Source organism: Pteronotus mesoamericanus, unplaced genomic scaffold (assembly GCF_021234165.1).
Source record: "Pteronotus mesoamericanus isolate MK-2021 breed Mesoamerican mustached bat unplaced genomic scaffold, CSHL_Meso_final contig_116, whole genome shotgun sequence".
Lineage (NCBI taxonomy): Eukaryota > Metazoa > Chordata > Mammalia > Chiroptera > Mormoopidae > Pteronotus > Pteronotus mesoamericanus.
The window spans coordinates 37,088,541-37,109,730 of NW_026555027.1; the positions used below are offsets into that span (position 1 = coordinate 37,088,541).

Consider the following 21,190-nt stretch of genomic DNA (forward strand, 5'->3'; position numbering starts at 1 on the left):
TGAGTTCTGAACTTTTTTTAAAAGTTGTTTTGTAGGTCAGAACCAAGAAATAATAAACTACTTTTGGCTTCATGTATTTGAGACAGGAACCCAACTAACATGATCATGTTAGTAATTAGTCTATCCACCACAGTGCTCAGCTATCAGAAAAGATTCCTCTAGCCAGTCGTATCTGTTTGTTGAAAACTCCTACCTCCCTTTCAAATAGCAGCAGGCACATATTATTGCATTACTTGCTAACCTCTGGGATGTTGCCAAAAATTTCTTTCAATAGACTCTATTTAACTCTACTGATTATGTTAACTTCCAAAAGTACTTTTCAAATCAATGTAATGTAACCCTTAAAAATACCCTTTAGAAACATTTTCTTTGTATCATCTAAGCATTTGTACAAGGAAGCATTTCCTACCCAAATATATCACAGCTTTTTTAAGGTATAAATTATGTATTTTCTTCATAATTTGGTTTTTTAGATGTCACACTAAATAGGTATCCAGCAAATAGTTGTTGATTGAGCAATATTCATAAAATTAAAGTATGATAAAATGCATATTATTAACTTCTGTGATTACTTAATGGCATTCATATTGTAGACAACCCTGGGAGATTAAAACTAAAACTATCCCTCCTTATTATTAGAGAGAAGAGCACCTCCTTGCCCTGTTATTACTGTCATGCTAGGTTTATTGTTCCTGAGCTCCAGGATGCTTAATGGAAATTTTCTTGAATGTTTGAGATCTGAACTGATGGACTTAAAAACCCCTCTTAACTATTTTTTTTAATTTAACTTTTGAGCAGTCATCTTTAAGGATAGTTTTCTTGATTCAGCCAAGGCAGAGGGCAGTGGGCTGCAGAGCTCAGGAACACAGGCTCAGGCAGCCAGTCACCTTGGCTTTTATTATGTGATCGGCCCAGCCCAGCATCAGGGGAGACTGTGATAACAGGGCATTTCCTGCTTCTTGACACATAGTCACTAAAAAAATTAATTCTAGCAAGGGGAGAAGATTTTGAAGTAGCGACTAAGGAAAAGGAAAATCTTTTGACAAGCCGTATGGAAAGGGGGAAAAAAAGTAATATTCAACGCCACTGGAGTCTCTGTTTCTTATATTTTATGTGATTGTTGACAATTGCTTACCTTTCTGTATCTCAATTTTCTCACCTGTCAGATGTCTATAAACCCTAATTATCTCAAAGTGCTATGAATATATAAGAATATATAGGTCAAAAACCTGTATGAAATATAAAGCACTTAAATAATAAGGTGATATACCTTTTTAAGCCTAGCTCTCAGAACAAATAATTTTTAAAAAATTCAATTTTCTTAGAGATTTTTTATTCATTTATTTTTAGAGAGGAGAAGGGAGAGAGAGAGGGGGAGAAACATCAATGTGTGGTTGCATCTCACGCACCCACTGCTGGGGACCTGGCCTGCAACTCAGGCGTGTGCCCTACCCTGGGAATCCAGCAAGCCTCCCTTTGCTTTGCAGGCAGATGCTCAATCCACTGAGCCACACCAGCTAGGGCAGAATAAATAATTTTTTAAAAAAGAAAAGAAAGAAAGCAACGTGCTGGTGTCCAGTTGAGGGCTCCGCTTCCAAAGGTTTGTGGCAGGCCTGGCTGTGACCAGCTGAGCTCAGGATCCAAATCACGGGTTCAGGGAAGTGGTGGAGATCCAAAAGGGAAGACAACTATAATCAAAGGTGGTATCTCAGAGGCTCCTCTTCCCTTACCCGCTCTGGACAGGACCCCATGTGCTGATGGAACCTGAAGCACAGGTATGGCTCAGAGGAGGTTCTGCAGCTTAATCAGTTCTCCGCGCCTCACAGAGGCGTGCTGCCCCCGAAGGACCACAAACGAATGCCAGGAAGAGTGTGTAAAAGTGCCTCACCCAGCAAGTCTGTTGTCAAATTACTGGCCTTGGCTTCCTGAAGGGGTTATTCTGACAAGGAAACCCTAAGCCAACCGGTACCTGACCCACTGGTTTCCGCCGCAGCGGCTCCATCAGTCTCATGTACAGTGAAGCCACTGCAGGAAAAGAGTGCACGTGGCCGTGGGATCACCCTTCCTGAAAAACAACGTCTTCTCCTCGGGAAGGCTTGCGGTGCTGTGTCTCCGATTGAGCAGAGCTTCCTGAGAACCTGGCCAGAGCTTCTCCCGAGCTGCCGCCCCATCCTACCAAGGTGGCCTGGCCCCTCCAACATACACACAGGTGGCAATCAGACCCCCTTCGGTGTCCTCGGCCCGCCCCCGGCAGTGCTGGGAGCTGGGGGCAAGCAGAGCACGAGCGTTCCCTGGCCCCTGGGGTGGTCTCAGGACTGGTTGGAGCTCTACTCTTTGCTAGGAGACAGGAGTTTTGCTCAAAGGAATGCCATTAACCAGGCTAATGCCCCACCTCTTCCCATAAACAAACAAACAAACAAACACACACACAGTTTTCAAATGCTAGAAGTAGACTATTATTGTCAATTTCTTTATGAAAGTATTTCATTTAAAACTGGCATCATTTCACTGAATGGTAAACATATACCCCACCCCGCCAAACTGTAGGTAGACAGACTCTGGTATCTGGGGAATGAAGTTATTGTTTATAAAAAATATCTAGTTTCTCTGAACTTTAAAAAACTATCTTGTAAACTTTTCCTATGTTTTTTAAAATCTGTTTTGTAATTGTAGTAATTCATTTTAATTCTCTAATCTCTTACTGCATACTTTTCAGGTACACACACAGATGTTGCTTGATCCCACCCAGGTCCACTGAATCAGAAGTTCAGGGCTCAGCAGTCTGTGCTGTAACAAGCCCTCCAGGTGGTCTCTTGCATGCTGGAGTCTGAGAAACACTAGATTATATGTGAGGGCCAAAGAAGCCAGAAAGTAAAGGATAAGTGTTAGAATCTGGTGGGAGCGACTACGTGAACGTTGCTACCCTTTTTGTAGATAAGGCACACTGGGGAAGAGCTGATTTGAGAAAAGAAATCAATAACTTATTTATTTTTAATTTTTAATGTTTTAATTGTAGTAAAATATACTTAACACCATCTTATTGATTATTAAGTGTACAGTTCAATACTGTTCAGTATTCACATCGTTATGCAACCAATCTTTACAACTTTTTTATTGTGCAGAACTGAAACCCATTAAACAACTCCCCGATCCTTTCTCCCCTTAGTCCCTGGCAACCATAATTTTACTTTCTAGTTCTATGAATTTGACTAGATAGTCCATTGTACTAATCTGGTTAAGGTGCTATTATAAAGTACTACAGACTGGGTTGTTTAGGCAACACACATTTACTTTTCAAAGTCCCAGAGGCTGAGGAATCCAGGATCAAAGTGCTGGCTCCCGGTGAAACCTCTCTTCCTGTCCTGTGGATAGCAGCCTTCTTGCTGGGTCATTACGAGATGAAGATAGAGAGAACTCTGGTGTCTTTCTCTTCTCCCAAGGGCACCAGTGCTATCAAATTAGGGCTAGCCTTGATGACCTTATTTAACCTTTGTCACTTCTTCATAAGCCTTACCTTCAAATGCAGTCGCATTGGGGGTTATGGTTTCAACTTAAGAATTTTGGAGGAACACACACCCAGTCCATAGCATTCATGTAAGTGTAATCATACTGTATTAGTGGTTTTATGACTGGCTTATTTCACTTAGCATAACGCAGAATTTAATCTTTGATCAGTTAAGTCTGAAATACCTAATTCACATCCAGGTAAAATGTCAAGGTGGCAGATGGCAGGAGGACATACTAAATAGTCATTGGTATGGTTCTATGTCTGTGCAATGCATCAGATAAAATACTAAATCTTATATCAAAGTACTCTCCATTTCCAAGTGCTCTGAGTTCCAGATGTGCGGAAGAGGAGATTTTTACAGTGAATTTTAAAAGCTGATTTTTTTTTGGAATCCCAGAATTGGGGTTAAGAAATTGAGAACACTGCACTTGGGAACAGAATCCATGGACCAAAGATTGGTCTTACTGCTACCTAAGTGACTACAGATCATTTGCTTAATTTCTCTTAGCAATGGTGGCTTTGAAACAGCTTAGGAACATCATTTTCTTCCCAAAGTGTTGTTATAAAGAAAAAATAGGATATTATATCTTAAAGGAATTGGCATATAGTAGATATGCAATACATATTAGTTAAATATAAATTAGGTATTGTAATTTTTAAAATGTTAGATTGCTACTGTTTTACTCTACTATTGCATTTTTGTTATTAGTTATATATTTTAAAAGCATTTTTCTTGTGTTTTTTAATCATAGATTGATTTTGTTCCAATCTACATTTTAAGAAAAATGTTATGAGTTTATATAGGTTCTAGCTACAATAACATGTTATAATTATATAATGTTAAGAATTAGTCTTTAAGAAAATAATTTCATTAAGAAAAAATTAAAGAAAAATAAAAAGTTATTTAATGAAAAATGTATTGATACTGGATGAAATATATGTAATGCTATTCTATCATATCTCAGACATATGAAATCATCTTTTATATGGCCTTATCCTGGATTCTTTAAAAACCTATTCTGTGGAAAATCAAAAAAGGAATACATTTTACAATATTTAATACTTGTATAACGTTTAAAAGAGTCTCTTTTAATGCATTTAGCAAGTGTTGAAACAAAAAAATATTCCATTACATGAATTAACTCATAAAATCAAAAAAAGTTTAGCTTAATAAGGAAAATAAACAAAAAATATATTAAGAAACTCCTTGAAAACCAAAGTTCACTAGGAAAAACTTTGTGAAATAATCAGGAAAAAATTTAGTTTCCTGAAGATGAGCATCTGACATCATAGAAGGCAGAAAAAACCTGAAACAGTTTCAACTGCTCTTGGTAGGAAAACATTGGTAGGGGGTGTGTGTGTGTTACTTTAGAAGTAATGATAATTTATAATAATAACAGTTCTATACAAAGTACTTATGATGGACTTGGTGCTGAGTGCTTTGCATGCATTAAATTACTATTTTCAACGTCCTCATATTGTAGACATACTCGCTTTTTTACATTAAGAAATCAAGACTTCAAGAAGTTAAGTAGTTGCCCCAAATTCATACTGCTGAAAAGAAACATCAGTGCTTTTGTAAGTAGAATACAAAATCATCTATCTCATTTTCAGTCTATTTGTGGGTCATGATTTGATTGTTCAATATTTTCCTCAAGCACCTACTTATCACAATGTACTTTGTGATGTCAGTGCATACTTATTGACTTGTTACAAGTGCCTGATTGGATACATAGTTTATATGATAGCAAATGTTATCTCAGCACGAAATAAATGGAGAGTGCTTTCCAGAACAGTTATGACTTATGGAATTACCTGAAGCCTACCTCAAACTTTCTGTGGTATCTTTGGCACCCTCAGTTCAGTAATTTTCGGTTCTAAACCTAGACTAAGCCAGGTGGTGTTTGTATAGCTGTTTTCTTCTCCTCTCCCTCACCATATCCTTGCACTGGAGAACAGTTCATTTGGTTGGGTTGACTTCATTTTTACAAACTTTTATAGTACCCATTTTACTGTGCTGATCAATAGGGGGTCCATAGGAAGATAGATAAACCATATTTTCTGTGCTCCGGAGACACAACAGTGCTCTACAAAGCTCCGAGGATTTCATTCCAGTAAAGCTGTCCCTTGACTAGCAGTTATTTTGGCCCGGGACTTTCAGGTTATGTGATGATGCTATCATCTGTCAGAGTTAGACATAGTACTGCTGATGGTGTTATTTCCTCTGCCTGATTTCTCACCCTCAGCACTTAACTTGCTTGAAATGGTAATGCGTGATCATATGCCCTCCACATCCTCTTGCCCTCCCTCTTGCCAAGTCTGCATTTTCCAGCTTTTTCTCCTTGCGCCCTCCTAAAATTAAATGAATTATCTCTAAAAATCCTGAAAGCCCCCACCTGATTTACTGCTGCCCTGTAACCCTGGTCATAGAGAAGACAGCAAACTTTCTCACCTGCTGTCTACTGAATGATGCTAAATGTAAGCAAAGTAACTCCAGCTGCTTCCTTGCTCTGGGTTCACTCTTTTTGAAATGTCTGGGGGTTTTTTTGTTTGTTTTTTGTTTTGTTTTTTTTTTTTGAGGGCCAGTTATAATACTAAACTGTTTCACCTACAGAAGATTTTGTTTAAATATAATATTTCATTAAAAATATTTGCAGCTGAGAGAGTTAATGTTGACTTGAAAACCAGTTTGGTTTTCAGTTAATTTTTTTAATGCCTGGCAGATGGAATGCCACACTGAAATGCTGACACTGTATTATTTAAAATAGCATTGCCTGTGAGGCTAGGGGAAGCTATTTAAGACAAACCTCAAAAAGCTAGTGAAATAATAGCTGAAGTTATGTTATGTCAGCCAATTTCTCAGCATGGAACAGCATTGTGAAACCAGAGTTGTTATCCTTCATTGAGACATAAAATCTATATCTTGATCCTCTGGTATAGGAATTGTACCCAGGGGCAGTGCGCTTTCATCCAGTGTGTTGACCTAAGGTCAGTGTGGATGGTTCTGCTTTACCTTTCCAATATGCTCACAGTTTCATTTCGATATAATCAGAGTACAGTTTTTGGAAGGGCTCCGGGGTTGTCACTCTATATATAGTTTACACTTCACAAAGAATTAGGTTTAGCTGTTAGAATGACCAAACAGCAAATCTATTTAAAAAGTGCCAAAGTAGCGAAGGGATCTATGGAGTCTTTTTATCTGGTAAATTATTTTTAAGTCACCATTTCTCTTAAGTTGAAGAGTAATTTTAACTTAGTTGACTATTCGGCAGCCTATCAGCTCTTCCTGTACAAACTGAGAAACGACTCCCTCATTTCCTTAGTTACGTGCGGAGGTATGGAGGTGTGGGGATGAGGGGGACTCATTAGACCCCAAGTGAAGGTGGTAGGGTGTGGGGAACAACGATGTAACAAATACTAAGTCCCCGCCTGCCATTCCGTTTGCTATGGTCATGTCTCCAGAGGACAGCAAAGTTTTTAACCTGTAAAATAGAATGATGATACCTGTATTACCCCTCTCACCAGGTTGCATTATAATCCAATGTTACGTCTGTTTGCAAGTGGTAAACACGTATATAAATGTATCCTTTGCAGTAAGTGAGGTGGCCCATATGTAGCTTATTTTGTTAACAATTGGACATGTACCTACAAAATGCAAACACACACAAACCATGTAAACAGAAATGGTCCTCAAGGATATCATGATTATGAAGTGGAGTTTCGTTTCCAGTTTCCCCCACCACCTTTTGGCTCTCTATTCCCCCCCAGTGTCCTGCTGGTCACTGGGATCGCCCACTTCTGTGACTCCTACTCCAGCGGGGAGTCATGCTGTTGTATCCACTCCCAAATCCTGAATAAAGAACCTGTTCTTCCCTAGTAAGCTCAAGAGGCAGTTACATTCATCCCTCCCCATCCTAAAAGTATACATATTTTTGATGCTCTTAAATTGACCTTACATTAAATGGTTGTCACAATGCAAATCAGCCCCATTTTTCTAGTTTTATACATTTTTAAAAATATTAACATTTCTGAAATTGGGAGATATCCGTTATATGGTTTCTTTCCATCCTGCCAGCCAAAAAAGCAATTTTTAAATGGATACTATACATTATAATTAAGAGAATCTAGAACTGAAAACACAGTACATATAGTCAAAAGGAGATTTGAAAAATGTAACATGTATTTTTGGCAAGTGTTTTAATCACAAATTTAAATTCTGAAGGTAATAAACAAGTAGAAAATGTAACATCTTCTTCTGAAACTGTCCCTCCCCACCAGTACCTCTCCCCAGAGGCAAACACTATTTGCATATACAGAGGGATAGCAGAAGTAGGTTTACAGTTGTTTGTATGGAAAATAATGATATAATTAATAATAAGACAGAAATAAACTCTGCATTGTGTACTCACAAATGTAAACCCATTTTTGCCAACCCCTTTATTAGAGTATCTATCTTTTTCATTTTTCTTTCTATTTTTTATTCTCTTAAACACAAATGAAATAGGATCATGCAAATTGCTTATTATTACTGCATGGATGGCACCAGTGTTCTTTTCAAAGACTGTATATTATTCCATTTTAATAAAGTAATAAAACGTATTTAATCTTCATAGAATTTGTGCCAGTTTTCTTCTTTAGCTCCATATGAGGCAACACATCTCACATCCAAAATGTAGCCTATAATCAAACTTGTCAAACTTTTTTGTAAAGTACTATGAAAGACACTTCCTATGTCTTTTATGTATAAAAGTCACGTGTAGTGATTTTTTTCTATGAAATGCTAGTTAATGTTTATTGACTATTTTTTATCAGTTTATGGAATCTGTTTATTTATATATTATAGAAAATAGCCATTTGTCTGTGAAATGAATTGTAGCTATTTTTCCCCAAGTTTTTAATTATCCTTGTTTATGGTAAATTTTGTCATGCATAAAGTTGTAATATTTGGTAGTTGAATTAATTAATGTTATTGTTCTCAAGTTTGCTGTCATAATAAAAAATATCTTTTTAACTCTAAGATTATTAAAACTATCTTCCAGCATTTTCTCCATATTTTTCTCTTTAAAAGATAGATTTATCTGGAATGTATTATGGTATAAGATGCCCTATGGTATCTTATATTAGTGGAGATTTCTATTTAAACTCAACCGGTTGGTTGAAATGTGAATATTTTTAGTTTTAAAATAGCACACTTGTTTCTGTTATCACACAGCCTTAAGTGAAGAGAAATAAAGAAGAAATGGGTCTTCTGCCATCATGTGCCTGTTTGGTCTGGACCTTAAGTTGGTCAGGGAAGAGGAAGGGAAAAGAGGTAGAGTTGAAGGTAGGGAAGGAGACATCAGTTAGAAGTTAGAATAAAACCAAAGCCACTTATGTTCTTCCAAATTAATGTTTTGGGTTCCTTAGATATATCCCAAAAGTGGGATCGTAGAGTCAAAAGGCAGATCCATTTTTAATTTTTTGAGGTCACTCCATAGTACTTTCCACCGTGGCTGCTCCAGTCTACATTCCTAACAACAGTGCAAAAGAATTCCCCTTTCTCCACATCCTCACCAGCACTTGTTTGTGGATTTATTCATGATACATTCTGATAAGTGTGAGATTTTTGGTTTTAATTTGCATCTGATGATTAGTGACATTGAGCATCTTTTCATATGTTTATTGGCTATCTGTAGGTCCTCTTTAGAAAAGTGCCTATTCAGTTCATTTGCCCATTAAAAATTTTTTTTTTTGGTGTTGAGTTTCATAAGTTCATAAATTTTGAATATAAACCCCTTATCAGATGTATTGGCAAATATGCTCTCCCATTCTGTGGGTTGACTTTTTATTTCGTTGATGGTTTCCTTTGCTGTGCAGGAAATCTTTTTAGTTTGATGAAGTCTCATTTGTTTATTTTTTCTTTTGTTTCCATTGCCTGGGGAGATATACCCAATAAAAATTTCTAAGAGCAATGTCTGAGGTTTTGCTGCCTATGTTTTCTTCTAGGATTTTTATGATTTCTGGCCTAATATTTAAGTCTTTGACTCATTTTGAATTTATTCTTGTGTGTGTTGTAAGAGGGTGGTCTAGTCTCATTTTTCTGCATATTATCTGTTCAATTTTCCCAACAGCATTTATTGAATAAACTATTTTTAGCTTATTGTATGTGTTTGCTTCCTCTGCTGAATATTAATTGACTATAAAGGTGTGGGTTTATTTCTGGGCTCTCTGTTCTGTTCCATTGATCTGTATATCTGTTTTTATGCCAATACCATGCTATTTTGATTACTATGGGCTTATAATATAGTTTGATATTAGGTAGCACGATTCCTTCAACATTCTTATTCTTTCTTAGGATTGTTGTTGCTATATGGGGTCTTTGGCGGTTCCATATAAACTTTTTGAAATATTTGCTCTAGTTCGGTGAAATATGTCATTGGAATTGCATGGAATCTATAAATTGCCTTGAGTAGTATGGACATTTTAATGATGTTAACTCTTCTTTTTTTTAATTTTTTAAAATTTATTTACTTTTTAAATACATTTGTCTCTGCCTCCCCCCCACCTCTTTCCCTTGCCCCCTCCCTCCTTCCCTCCCTCACCTCTTCCCCTTTGGTTTTGTCCATGAGTCCTTGTTATATGTTTCTTGACTTTCCCCTTCCCTTCCCTTTCCCTGCCCCCCCTTCCCTCTTGTCTCTGTTGATTTCTTTTCCTTTCAGTGTTGCTGGTCATATTTTCCTTGCATCTTTGCATTGTTGGTTAGGTTCCGCTTATAGGTGAGATCATATGGTATTTGTCTTTCAGCCCCTGGCTTATTTCGCTTAGCATGATGCTCTCCAGTTCCATCCATGCTGTTGCGAAGTTTAGTAGTTCTTTTTTTCTTTCTGCTGCGTAGTATTCCATTGTGTATATGTACCATCACTTTTTGATCCAATCATCTACCGATGGGCATTTAGGTTGCTTCCAACACTTGGCTATTGTAAATTGTGCTGCTATGAACATTGGGGTGCATAGGTTCTTTTGTATTGGTGTTTTGGTGTTCTCAGGGTATAGTCCCAGCAGGGGAATCACTGGATCAAAAGGCAGTTCCATTTTCAGTTTTCTGAGGAAACTCCACACTGCTTTCCATAGTGGCTGCACCAGTCTGCATTCCCACCAACAGTGGACTAGGGTTCCCTTTTCTCCACAGCCTCACCAGCACCTGTTGTTTGTGGATCTGTTTATGATGGCCATTCTGACCGGTGTGAGGTGATACCTCATGGTGGTTTTGATCTGCATTTCTCTGATGGCTAGTGATGCTGAGCATCCTTTCAAATGCCTCTGGGTCCTCTGTATTTCCTCCTTAGAAAAGCATCTGCCCAGGTCCTTTGCCCATTTTTTGATTGGATCGTTTGTCTTCTTGGAGTGGAGTCGAGTGAGTTCTTTATATATCTGGGAGATCAAACATCTATCTGATGTATCATTAGAAAATATATTTTCCCATACGGTTGGCTCCCTTTTCATTTTGCTGATGTTTTCTTTTGCCATGCAGAAGCTTCTTATTTTGATGAGGTCCCACTTGTTTATTCTTTCCTTTATGTCCCTTGCTTTAGGAGACATATCAGTGAAAAAATTGCTGCGTGGGATATCTGAGAGTTTCCTGCCAATGTTCTCCTCTAGGACTTTGATGGTGTTGCGACGTATATTTAAGTCTTTTATCCATCTTGAGTTTATTTTTGTGTATGGTGTCAGCTGATGATCCAATTTCAATTTTTTGCAGGTAGCCGTCCAGCTCTCCCAGCACCATTTGTTGAAGAGGCTATTAGTGTTCCATTTTATGCTTCTGCTCCCTTTGTCAAATATTAGATGTCCATAGAGACCTGGGCTTATTTCTGGGCTTTCTATTCTGTTCCACTAGTCTATGGGTCTGTTCTTGTGCCAGTACCAGATTGTTTTGAGTATGGTGGCTTTGTAGTAGAGTTTGATGTCCGGCATTGTGATCCCTCCTACTTTGTGTTTCTTTCTCAAAATCGTTGCAGCTATTCGGGGTCGTTTATGGTTCCATATAAATTTTTGAACTGTCTGTTCTATTTCTGTGAAATACGTCATTGGTATCTTAATAGGGATTGCGTTGAATCTATAAATAGCTTTGGGTAGTATGGACATTTTGAGGATATTAATTCTTCCAATCCATGAGCACGGTATATGCTTCCATTTATTTGTGTCTTCCTTAATTTCTTTTTTCAATGTTGTATAGTTTTCTGCATACAGGTCTTTTGTGTCTTTGGTTAAATTTATGCCTAGGTACTTTATCTTTTTTCTTGCTATATTAACTCTTCTTATCCATGAACATAGTACGTGCTTCCATAAGCACCCCTATATTCAGTGCAGCATTATTCACAGTTGCCAAAATATGGAAGCAGCCCAAATGTCCATTAATAGATGAGTGGATAAAACAACTATGGGACATTACACAATAGAATACTACATAGCTGTAAAAATAAAGAAAATTTTACCCTTTCTGCAGTATGGATAAACCTGGAGAACATTATACTAAGTGAAATAATCCAATCAGAGAAAGACAAATGCCATTTGATTTTACTCATATGTGGAATCTAATTAACAAACTGAACTGAATCAACAAAATGGGGACAGATTAGGATGAAGAGCAGATGACAGCTCGTGCTGGGGAGGTGAAGGACTCATGGACATGGACAACAGTGTGGTGATTGCTAGGGGGAAGGGAGTATAAGGGGACTAAATGTTCATGGGAAAATACAATAAAGATTAAATAAAAAAATAAAAACAGGGGCAATGTCTTTATTCTCCATTTTTACCTATAGAATGATCTTTAAAGCGTTCATTAATTTAAATCTAATTATAAGTGTTTCAAACACAAAGTAACATTTCTCCACATTGTAGAACAAGATTGGAGTTTTAAAAATTAACAGAGTGAGAAGAAAATTAGAGTGTGTTTTTCAGTTTGGCAATTCTACTTGTACATAGAGGAATAACAATCCTTCGCTATTTAAAGCTGAGAATACTTTGGAAACACTCTGTAAGTAGGTTATTTAACCTTTACAGAAACCTTGAAATATTGAAGATTTTGAAAATCACATTTCACAGTTGAAAATTACATTTTTAAAATACAATATAAACTGGTTTTCTTCCCCTACTCAAGTTAATTTATAATAAAGGCATTGCAGGATATTTATTGATTTTTCTTTATATCAAACTGCAATTCTGTAAGAATTAAAACACAAATTTTCATTTTAGTAATATGTAAGCTTTTTAAAATCAACCTATTAAACAACAAAACCCAGCAAAGCGTCTCATCACTGACATCTTTTTAAATTAGGAATGAGTTTATTCACAGCAACAGAAATATGATATGAAAATGCCTGAGTTTATTTGGTTATAAAGTCATAATTACTGCAACACAATTGGGTTTGTGGCATACTTCATATTTGAATGAAATGTTAAATTTCAATTAGAAGCAAATAAAAATAAGAATGCAATTATTTTTGGTCTACCGAGTTCGTAGATCTCTTACATTTTTTCTGTGGCCCTCAAGATAAGAACCTAAGGTGTTAGGATTTTTGGTTCTACCCAGTTTAAAAATGTAATGATTTCTCTGCAATTCCTTACCTGTTTATATTTTCATGTTGCCTGGGATCATGTTTATAAGTTCTAAAGGAAAAATGTTATAACAAAATTCTGTGAAACTACCTCCAGTTAATCAAACAAACAAAAAACCCAGCTCTTCTCATTACTGTTACTTTAAAGTTCAAGTTTAATTTTCACTCATTCTGATAAAAATTTCTTAAACAAAGGTGTATTTCTCTTTAGAGAAACAGAACCAATAAAATGCATAAAAGAGATTTATTATAAGAAATTGGCTCACACAATTATGGAGGCTGAGAAGACTCAGGATCTGCAGTTGGCAAGCTGGAGACCTAAGAGAGTCGATGGTAGAAGTTATACCTCAAGAATTGTCAGACTTGAGACCCAAGAAGAACTGGCGTTTTAGTAGAGTCCAAAGAAAGGGAAGACCGATATCCCAGCTAAAGTCAGTCAAGCAGGAGGAATTCTCCATTACTCCTGGCAAGGACTACCTTTTTGTTCTTTTCATACCTTAAAATGATTGAGTTAAAGTCCATGCACATTAGGGTAGGAAACATGCTTTAGTCAGTCTATCAATTCAAATGTTAACCTCATTCAAAAGTCGCCCTCACAGAGACATTCAGAATAATGCTGGGCCAAATATCCAGACACCTTATGGTGGCACATAAAATTAACCATCTCCGTGCCTATAATGAAAAATGATTTTTTAAATAACATAGGCATCATTATCACAATTGGGACATTACTATGAACACCATGAAAATCAGGGACATAAATGGTTTCTGCACAACTGAAGTTACAAGATTAACACTGAAATGAAAGGAAAGAGTTTATTTTTCTTTAATGTGTAGATTATGGTACATTTACTTAGAATGTTACATTTTTCTTACTATTGGAATAAGTAATCAATTTAGATTTCTTATGTTACGTGAATATTAATACATGCAAGGAAAAACAGAGTGTAGGAGAAATACAATGATTAAATCATTAAACAGATTTTTGAATACTTTAGGAACGTCTCAGTGTGTCTTGGTATGGATCATACTCACTTACATGATCACTTATTATAAGGTTTTGTCTTTTGCCCTCAAAGTCTACTTGCAAAGAGCATACAGCCTTACAATTGAGATGCTGGTTTCATTTCAGTCTTTAACAGACTTGTGATAGAAAATGAAGTGGCATAACTACAGTCTTTGCCTGAACTTGCTTATTTTATGAACTGGAATAAAAATGCTTGTTATCAAACATTACGTATGGAGCGTTTTGAACTCCTTGGATGAAATACTTAATTTGAATGTACTCAGCCTTGTAAATAGATTTTAAAAATTAATTGACCTGTGCAAATTTGTTACCAACCTTCACTCTCCCATGGTGGCTAACTCTTAGTAAAATGAAGGAAATAAATATTTATTTCTACTTCCCTCTCAGATATTAGTGCTTTCAAGGGTCTAGTAGATTAGTGTCTATTAACTGATACAGATCTATTACAATCCACTGAAGTGCTGTGTGGGAAAACAATTCACATTAGGATAGAATATAGATTCAAGATCACTAATTTGTGGATTTTGCCAAAATTGGAAATATAAAGTAAGAAATAATAAAAACAATATTTAGAGGGTAGGGTTTCTGTGTCAAGAATGTTTTCCATTTAAGCAAATCCCTAGATAAAATGACATGGGTGGGAACTGCAATCTCTAAGCTGGGTTCTCTTTATACCATTTTTCTCTGAAACTAGTTAGGAAAAAAAGCACAAAAGAACAAAATAGACATAGGGTCGAGGGCCATGTATTTCCTTTCTTCATCTCTGGTTAAATCAGAAGACCAGGCAGTAGAAAATGAGGTGTGGAATGGGAAGGAGGGAGAGAGAGAGAGAGAGAGAGAGAGAGAGAGATTGTAAGCTAGTAAGGTAAGTCCTCAGCAGGACTTTACAGACAAACTCGGGCCTCAGTAGGTAAGAACAGGCCCCAGGAAGGTTTTTCAGGGAACTCTGTTGTTCTTGAAGCCTCCAATGTTAAACTGATTTTTCTTGAAGCCTTTACCCTTCATGTGGGCTTTACTTTGACATAAGGCCCAATAGCCAAGTGTTTCCAGCTGTAGGCCCAGCTATCCCTTGGCCCACACAACCCCGTTGTTCTGTACTCTATCCTCTCTCTGCAAATTGTCCATATGTAGCACCACAGATACAGTTTAATAGCTTTAACCTTCGAAATATAATTTGAAATCAATTCTAGGTAATGCTCACTCTGTTGCTATCTTAGTTAGTTTACAAAAGGAGTTTATATATAAACAAGGTGTTAATGCAAACCTTTAGAAAAAAAAATAGACTTTTCAATAAATGAGTCAAGTAAAGCAAGCCAGAGTAGGGAAAAGAATGCAGAAGTATTTTAGGGTACATAATCCTAAAGGTTGGCTATTGCCCTTGTGATTTGCCTGAAAAACAGAAAACATGGAAAGAAATGATGCAGTAATCATTACATTAATGTGTAAGAGATAGGGAATGCAATGAAAATATTAAAACTATGTGATAGAAGTGGTTATGGCAAGCACAGAGGGAATAGAAGAGAACTTGTCTGGCTTCAGTCAGAATGCTCTGAATCAATACAAAGGTGAAGCCAAGTAAGAACTCATTTTTTGTGTAACTATTACATCACACAAAGAATGCAAGGATTGGTTGGAATGGGGTCATTTGTGCCTTTTCAGGAACTTGCATATATGGAAAACTAATACTTTTTGTTAGAAGGAAGTTATTATATAATAGTGATGACTGAATGAAAATAGTATCAAATACTATATTTATTTATTTATGTATAAATAATGTTTATATTTTATTTTTAAAAATTTAATTATTTCACAGGAACACACTGTGGAATTTAGAATTGTCAATTTTGACCCATGCCATTCTTCTGTTGGGAAAAACAGTGCTGTGCAAGGAATGTGGCTGATACTTCTAGTGGATAGTACGAATTATTTACGCAAAATGAAAGTAAAGCCAAACCTATATGTTTATTGAGGTTGAGTAGGGTACATATGGTGTCTCAAAAAAACATAGATGTTGCTGCAGTGAAGGCAAAGTATATCACCTAAATGATTTTTAATTTCATTAGTTAGGCACCTGGGGAAAGAAAAGACTAGATTCCGTGAAATATTCTTTAGTAACATAAAAGAGTACAACTGTTTAGGTTTCCCAAATTCAATGCTTCTGGCCACCATCTGAAGCAGGCTGAGTGTGACACTAGTGACGGGACATGAGCCAGTTCCTTGCCTGGCCAAGACATTCAAATTCTGGCTAAAGAAATACCTTCATAGGTGCTAGTTTTTTAACACCTGGATGTCTCAATATTATTTGGTAATTATTACATGATATACAATAATTTATTTGGTTTTCATTATCTAGTACTTGAGCATAACTCTTCTTTGGAAATATTCAAAATACTCTATGAACACTATAAAGGAATAAAACTTCCAGGAGTCTTTACCCCAGGAGTATATCAGGACATGAAAGAAGATTAATTCTCTTCAAAAAATTAGGCTTTCAAAAGATACAAGCTGGTGGGAGCAATCATAAAAAGCATTAGGTCCCTACTGATTAGACTGTATGGTAGAACACTCCTTTCACTTGCCATTGTATTTGCAAAGTGCTTAATTATCCAAGATATTTGTAAATAACATTAAATGGAAATCTTGGCCTATTTATAAACACTCACACAGGCTCTCCATTTTAATTGATTTTAACTTTGCTGCAAAGATCTTTCTTTTAGGTCCTCAAAGAAAATTGGATAGGTATCAAAACATTATTACGCAGTTGAAAAAAATCTAACACTGTACTTGAAAAAGTTGGAGTAATTTGCTTTATGAATATTAAACTGCATATTTTCAAATCTTTTTATAGGTTATATTTAAAAGAATTTTTGAAATTATATCATACCAAAGAAGCATAGTAGTTGGGGGGAGGGTTGAAGAATCCATTGATTTTTGATTCAATGGCAGATGCATATTGAGAATATACACAGAGTGGGGCAAAATTAGGTTTAGAGCTGTTTGTATGGAAAATAATACAGTAATTAATAAATAATAATACAAGAATAAACTCCTGTGTTTTGCACACTCACAACCGTAAACCTACTTTTTCTTCACCCTGTACTTTCTGCCTATTAGATATGGTATTCTCATGTTATTGCTCACTGCCCTCATGATTAGTGCTGAGGGGATTGGTATTCTTCCATAGTTCATACTTAAGACAACAATGCCTCAGGAAGATTCTAGATTTTGGAAATTTTATTAAAGAATATATTTTTAGTTAACATTAATTACAGAAACAATTTACTTTTGATTTTTTTATAATGTTTCTATTTTTGTAAAACTACTGTAATTTATTTTGTGTGCTCAACAACTCTTAGTTTAAGAAATAATAGTCTACCTCCCTCCTCATATTTCCCCAAACATTGCACTTAGGTATGTGATTCTTGATGGCCCACAGAGTTGCTGGTATATATTCTTCAAATATGTGGGAATGTATTTTTAAGAAGAAATGTAGAAAATTATTTCTGTGCTTTTTTAAAAACAAATTTAGAATAATGGAAATGTATCCTACTTAGCCATTCTTTAAATTTATGGAAAAACTAAAAAAAAACCCTTTAAAAAAACACTAAAACTAAACTTTTTTAAGGGACTCACATTCTTTAAAAATATTTCAAATTAAAGAGTTAGCCCTGACCAGTATGGCTCAGTTGGTTGGGCATCATTCCACTGAGCACAAGGTCACAGGTTGGATTCCTGGTTAGGATACATGCCTGGGTTGAGGGTTCAGTCCTATTTCAGGGTATGGATTAGAAGCAACCAATTGATGTTTCTCTTCCTCTCTTTCCCTTTTCTCCCCACCCCCTAAAAATAAATATATAAAATCCTTTTAAAAATTAAATTTATTACAGTTCATAGTAATTCCATGATAAAAAATGCTTTTACAGGATGAAAAAACAAGCAGTTTCAGTGCTACTCATACTTCAGTGAGCATCAGAATCCAGAATTGTAGAGGAGAGTTACCACACAGATTCCTGGGCCCCACCCCCAAAGTTCCCCCAGTCAGGAGGACATGGGTGGAGCCTCCGCATTTCTATTTTCAATAAGTTCCTGGGTGACATCGATGCTGCTGATATATGAACCACATTTTAAGTAGCATTGATTTAAGGATGCCCAGAGAAGCTTAGTTTGTGCTAACAATTTAAATTATGTTTTCCAGAAAAATAAACTCAACTGTTCCAGAAGAACTCAGTGCCCAGAAACCAATGTCAGTTCTGTACAGATACAAGGTGATGCAGATTATTTCATCAACCATCTTGGAGTTCCCACTGTGCAGTTTGCTTACGAGGACATCAAGACATTACAGGTGATTGTTTCTAAAAATGCAAAACACCCGCACATGCACACAAAATAGCAGACATGCAGAATTGGATTTTATCCTCGCTATTTGTCTTTCTTATCAAATAGGTCACTATAGGAAGCTGGTTCATTTAGAGAGTTATTCTTGTTGTTCAGAGGCTTTGTAACAGTATTTGAAAACATCAGCTCTTTTCAATAGTGTTGAATTCAATTTAAAAAGATTTATACTGTCACTCACATTTTCACAGTGTGCTTTGTAACAAAAAAATTTGCAGTAGTTGCGTTAACATTACCTCGTAATTGTAGTCCTCAGTATTCACAGAACAAGTGACATGTGCAATACATTCTCCTCTCCTTGCCCAAGGGAAAATGCCTTTCATACGCTGTATATTAATGTGTCCTACAGATTAGCTACCCAAAGTTTGTCATTAGTTGGCTTTCCTAAAAAAATACATTTTATGTGTGAAGATAGGAGATTCTCCCCCCAAAGAATATCGCATTGGCATGATTCACCTTAAGTCTGTGTTTATCCATTTATTGAACTTCAAGCATTTTAATCTTTCTCAGAATTGTGTCACAAGAAATGTTTCTCTGTAGATATAAACAAGTTGAAATATTTTACCTTCTTTTGACAAACTATGCATACCTTTTGGGGAGCTCTTTAAAAAGAGTCCAGAGTGGGCTGCTTGAGGTAATTTTTACATTAAAAAAAGTGGTGGCTGGAAAATAAGAGTAAAACTTGCCTTGTGCTTCAAACATAGATGTCCTTGAAAAGTTGTATTTAAGTTATATTTTTATATATATTTTAAGTTGTATTTTTGTATTTAAGTTATATTTTTATACTATAAAATATATAATATACTTCTGATATTTAATATCTTAATTTCTGAAAGCTTTGAGCAATGCTTAGCTTTATGTCTCTCTGAACCCACTCTCCGCCCCTATACTCACATTAGCTCCTCTATAAGCAGTTAATGACCACTAACATTTTAAATTTATGGCAAGAGAAACTCTGGTGAATCCTATTGGGATGAGATAAATTCTTAGGTGATGTAAAAATAATCATTATGATTTATCAGTTTTTTACATTTGGATTTTCATGTGCTGTTGTTGTTGAAAATGAGGTACATGCATAGAGGTTTTATTTTTTTATGGAAATCCACTGTATATACTTTAATGAAATCAATGTATTAAGAAATTAACTCACTTTTAACTTTTCTGCTTAATATTTCATAATATCTTTTTATCACTTCCCCATCTGGACCCATCCAACTTTTGTCATGTCAATACATGGGATGATAGCTTTTATTCCATACAGGTCTGATTCCTCTTGGTTGAGTTTTAAGCCAAGAATTTAGAGAAGCAGTGTAGTATAACCTTAAGAATTGGACTACTAGTTGACTCTTGATTCTGATACTAGACAAATGATTTAACGTCATTCTGAATTATTTTAGAAATGAGGAATCACAATATAGTTATGGAATCTCCTTCATAGAGCCAGGATAAAGATAAATGAGACTATGCATGTAAAGGGCTTAGCTAACATTGAATATGTATGTAATTAGGCTTCTATCAACCATAGCTATCTTCACAATTATTGTCTGTGGGTCTAACAATTCGTGGGAGGATTTCTAAACGTTTTATATAAAAGAATACATTATTAAGAGGGGAGAGTATATTAATTGTGATGGAAAACAAGCTTCGAAAGCGGAAGAGGTGGCATTTGGTTAGGATCAGTGGTAGGATCTAAGAAGATTTGGAAACCAGCACCAATGAAGTTCTATTATCATTGCAACTTCTAAGACTAAAGCCTATATTCTAGCTTGTCTAAACAAGTCAATTAGTTTTTCAAATTATACGCAGACTAACTTTTACGATCAAAATCATTTTTTTTACTATATTTGTCCCCAATAAGTAATTAAAAGAGAATCACCTATGGTTTAAAACAAGTGACCTTGTTTATACTGCTTTAGTGTGGAACGTTTTAAAAAATGGATTTGTCCTTTACAAAATATGAGTGCCCAAGATGAGATAATTTTGTGTGGTGAACTCTCCAAAGAACAGAAAACCTTTGCTTTCTGTGCTAATTTATAAAAAAACATTTCTCTATATGAAGAAAAGTTATGAACTTTGAAAGGCTTTATCCATAATATAATGATTTATCTTATGTCAATTAGTAAACTACATAAGAAAATTAGAGCTTTTTCATAAATTTTAAATCAGACTTTAAAGTATCATACATAATATTTATGTATTATATACTATATGTCACACATATAATACTTTATAAAATAATCTCTACCACCTATTGAGTACTTACTGTATTTTTTACCTCATCTCATTAATACTTATGATATCCCTGAGGGAGAGCTATTAAAATTAACACCTATTTTTTGTTGTTGTAGATAAAATGCAGCTTAAAACCTAGTAGGTTATCCAAGGTCATAAAACTAATAAATGGCCAAGATAGAAGTTGACCTCAGATCTGTTTAACAGCAAGCTCGTGTTCTCAACCATTACACTAAAGGTTGCAAATTGGAAGCCCAAGGGCAAGATCCAGTCTGCAGATATATTTTATTTGCTCTGTGCTTTATCAAAAAATTGGATTTCTGGAAACATCGGGTTCTTTTTTTCATGGGCACAGTTAGCTAAATTGTGCATTACTCACTAGCTTATCATGCTCTTTCTTAAAGAATCTACCATATTGTTTGTCTTAGGGTACAA

At 35.7% G+C, this 21,190-nt stretch overlaps 1 protein-coding gene across 1 annotated transcript in view; it reads left to right on the forward strand.

Annotated features, from left to right (window-relative positions):
* The window catches only part of NAALADL2 (N-acetylated alpha-linked acidic dipeptidase like 2), a 796,061-nt gene that overhangs the window by 625,625 nt on the left and 149,246 nt on the right, over positions 1–21,190 (forward strand). Inside the window, exon 10 of the mRNA XM_054575719.1 lies at positions 18,327–18,473. Within this exon, the coding sequence (XP_054431694.1) occupies positions 18,327–18,473 (147 nt within the window). The remainder of the gene's footprint in view (positions 1–18,326; positions 18,474–21,190) is intronic.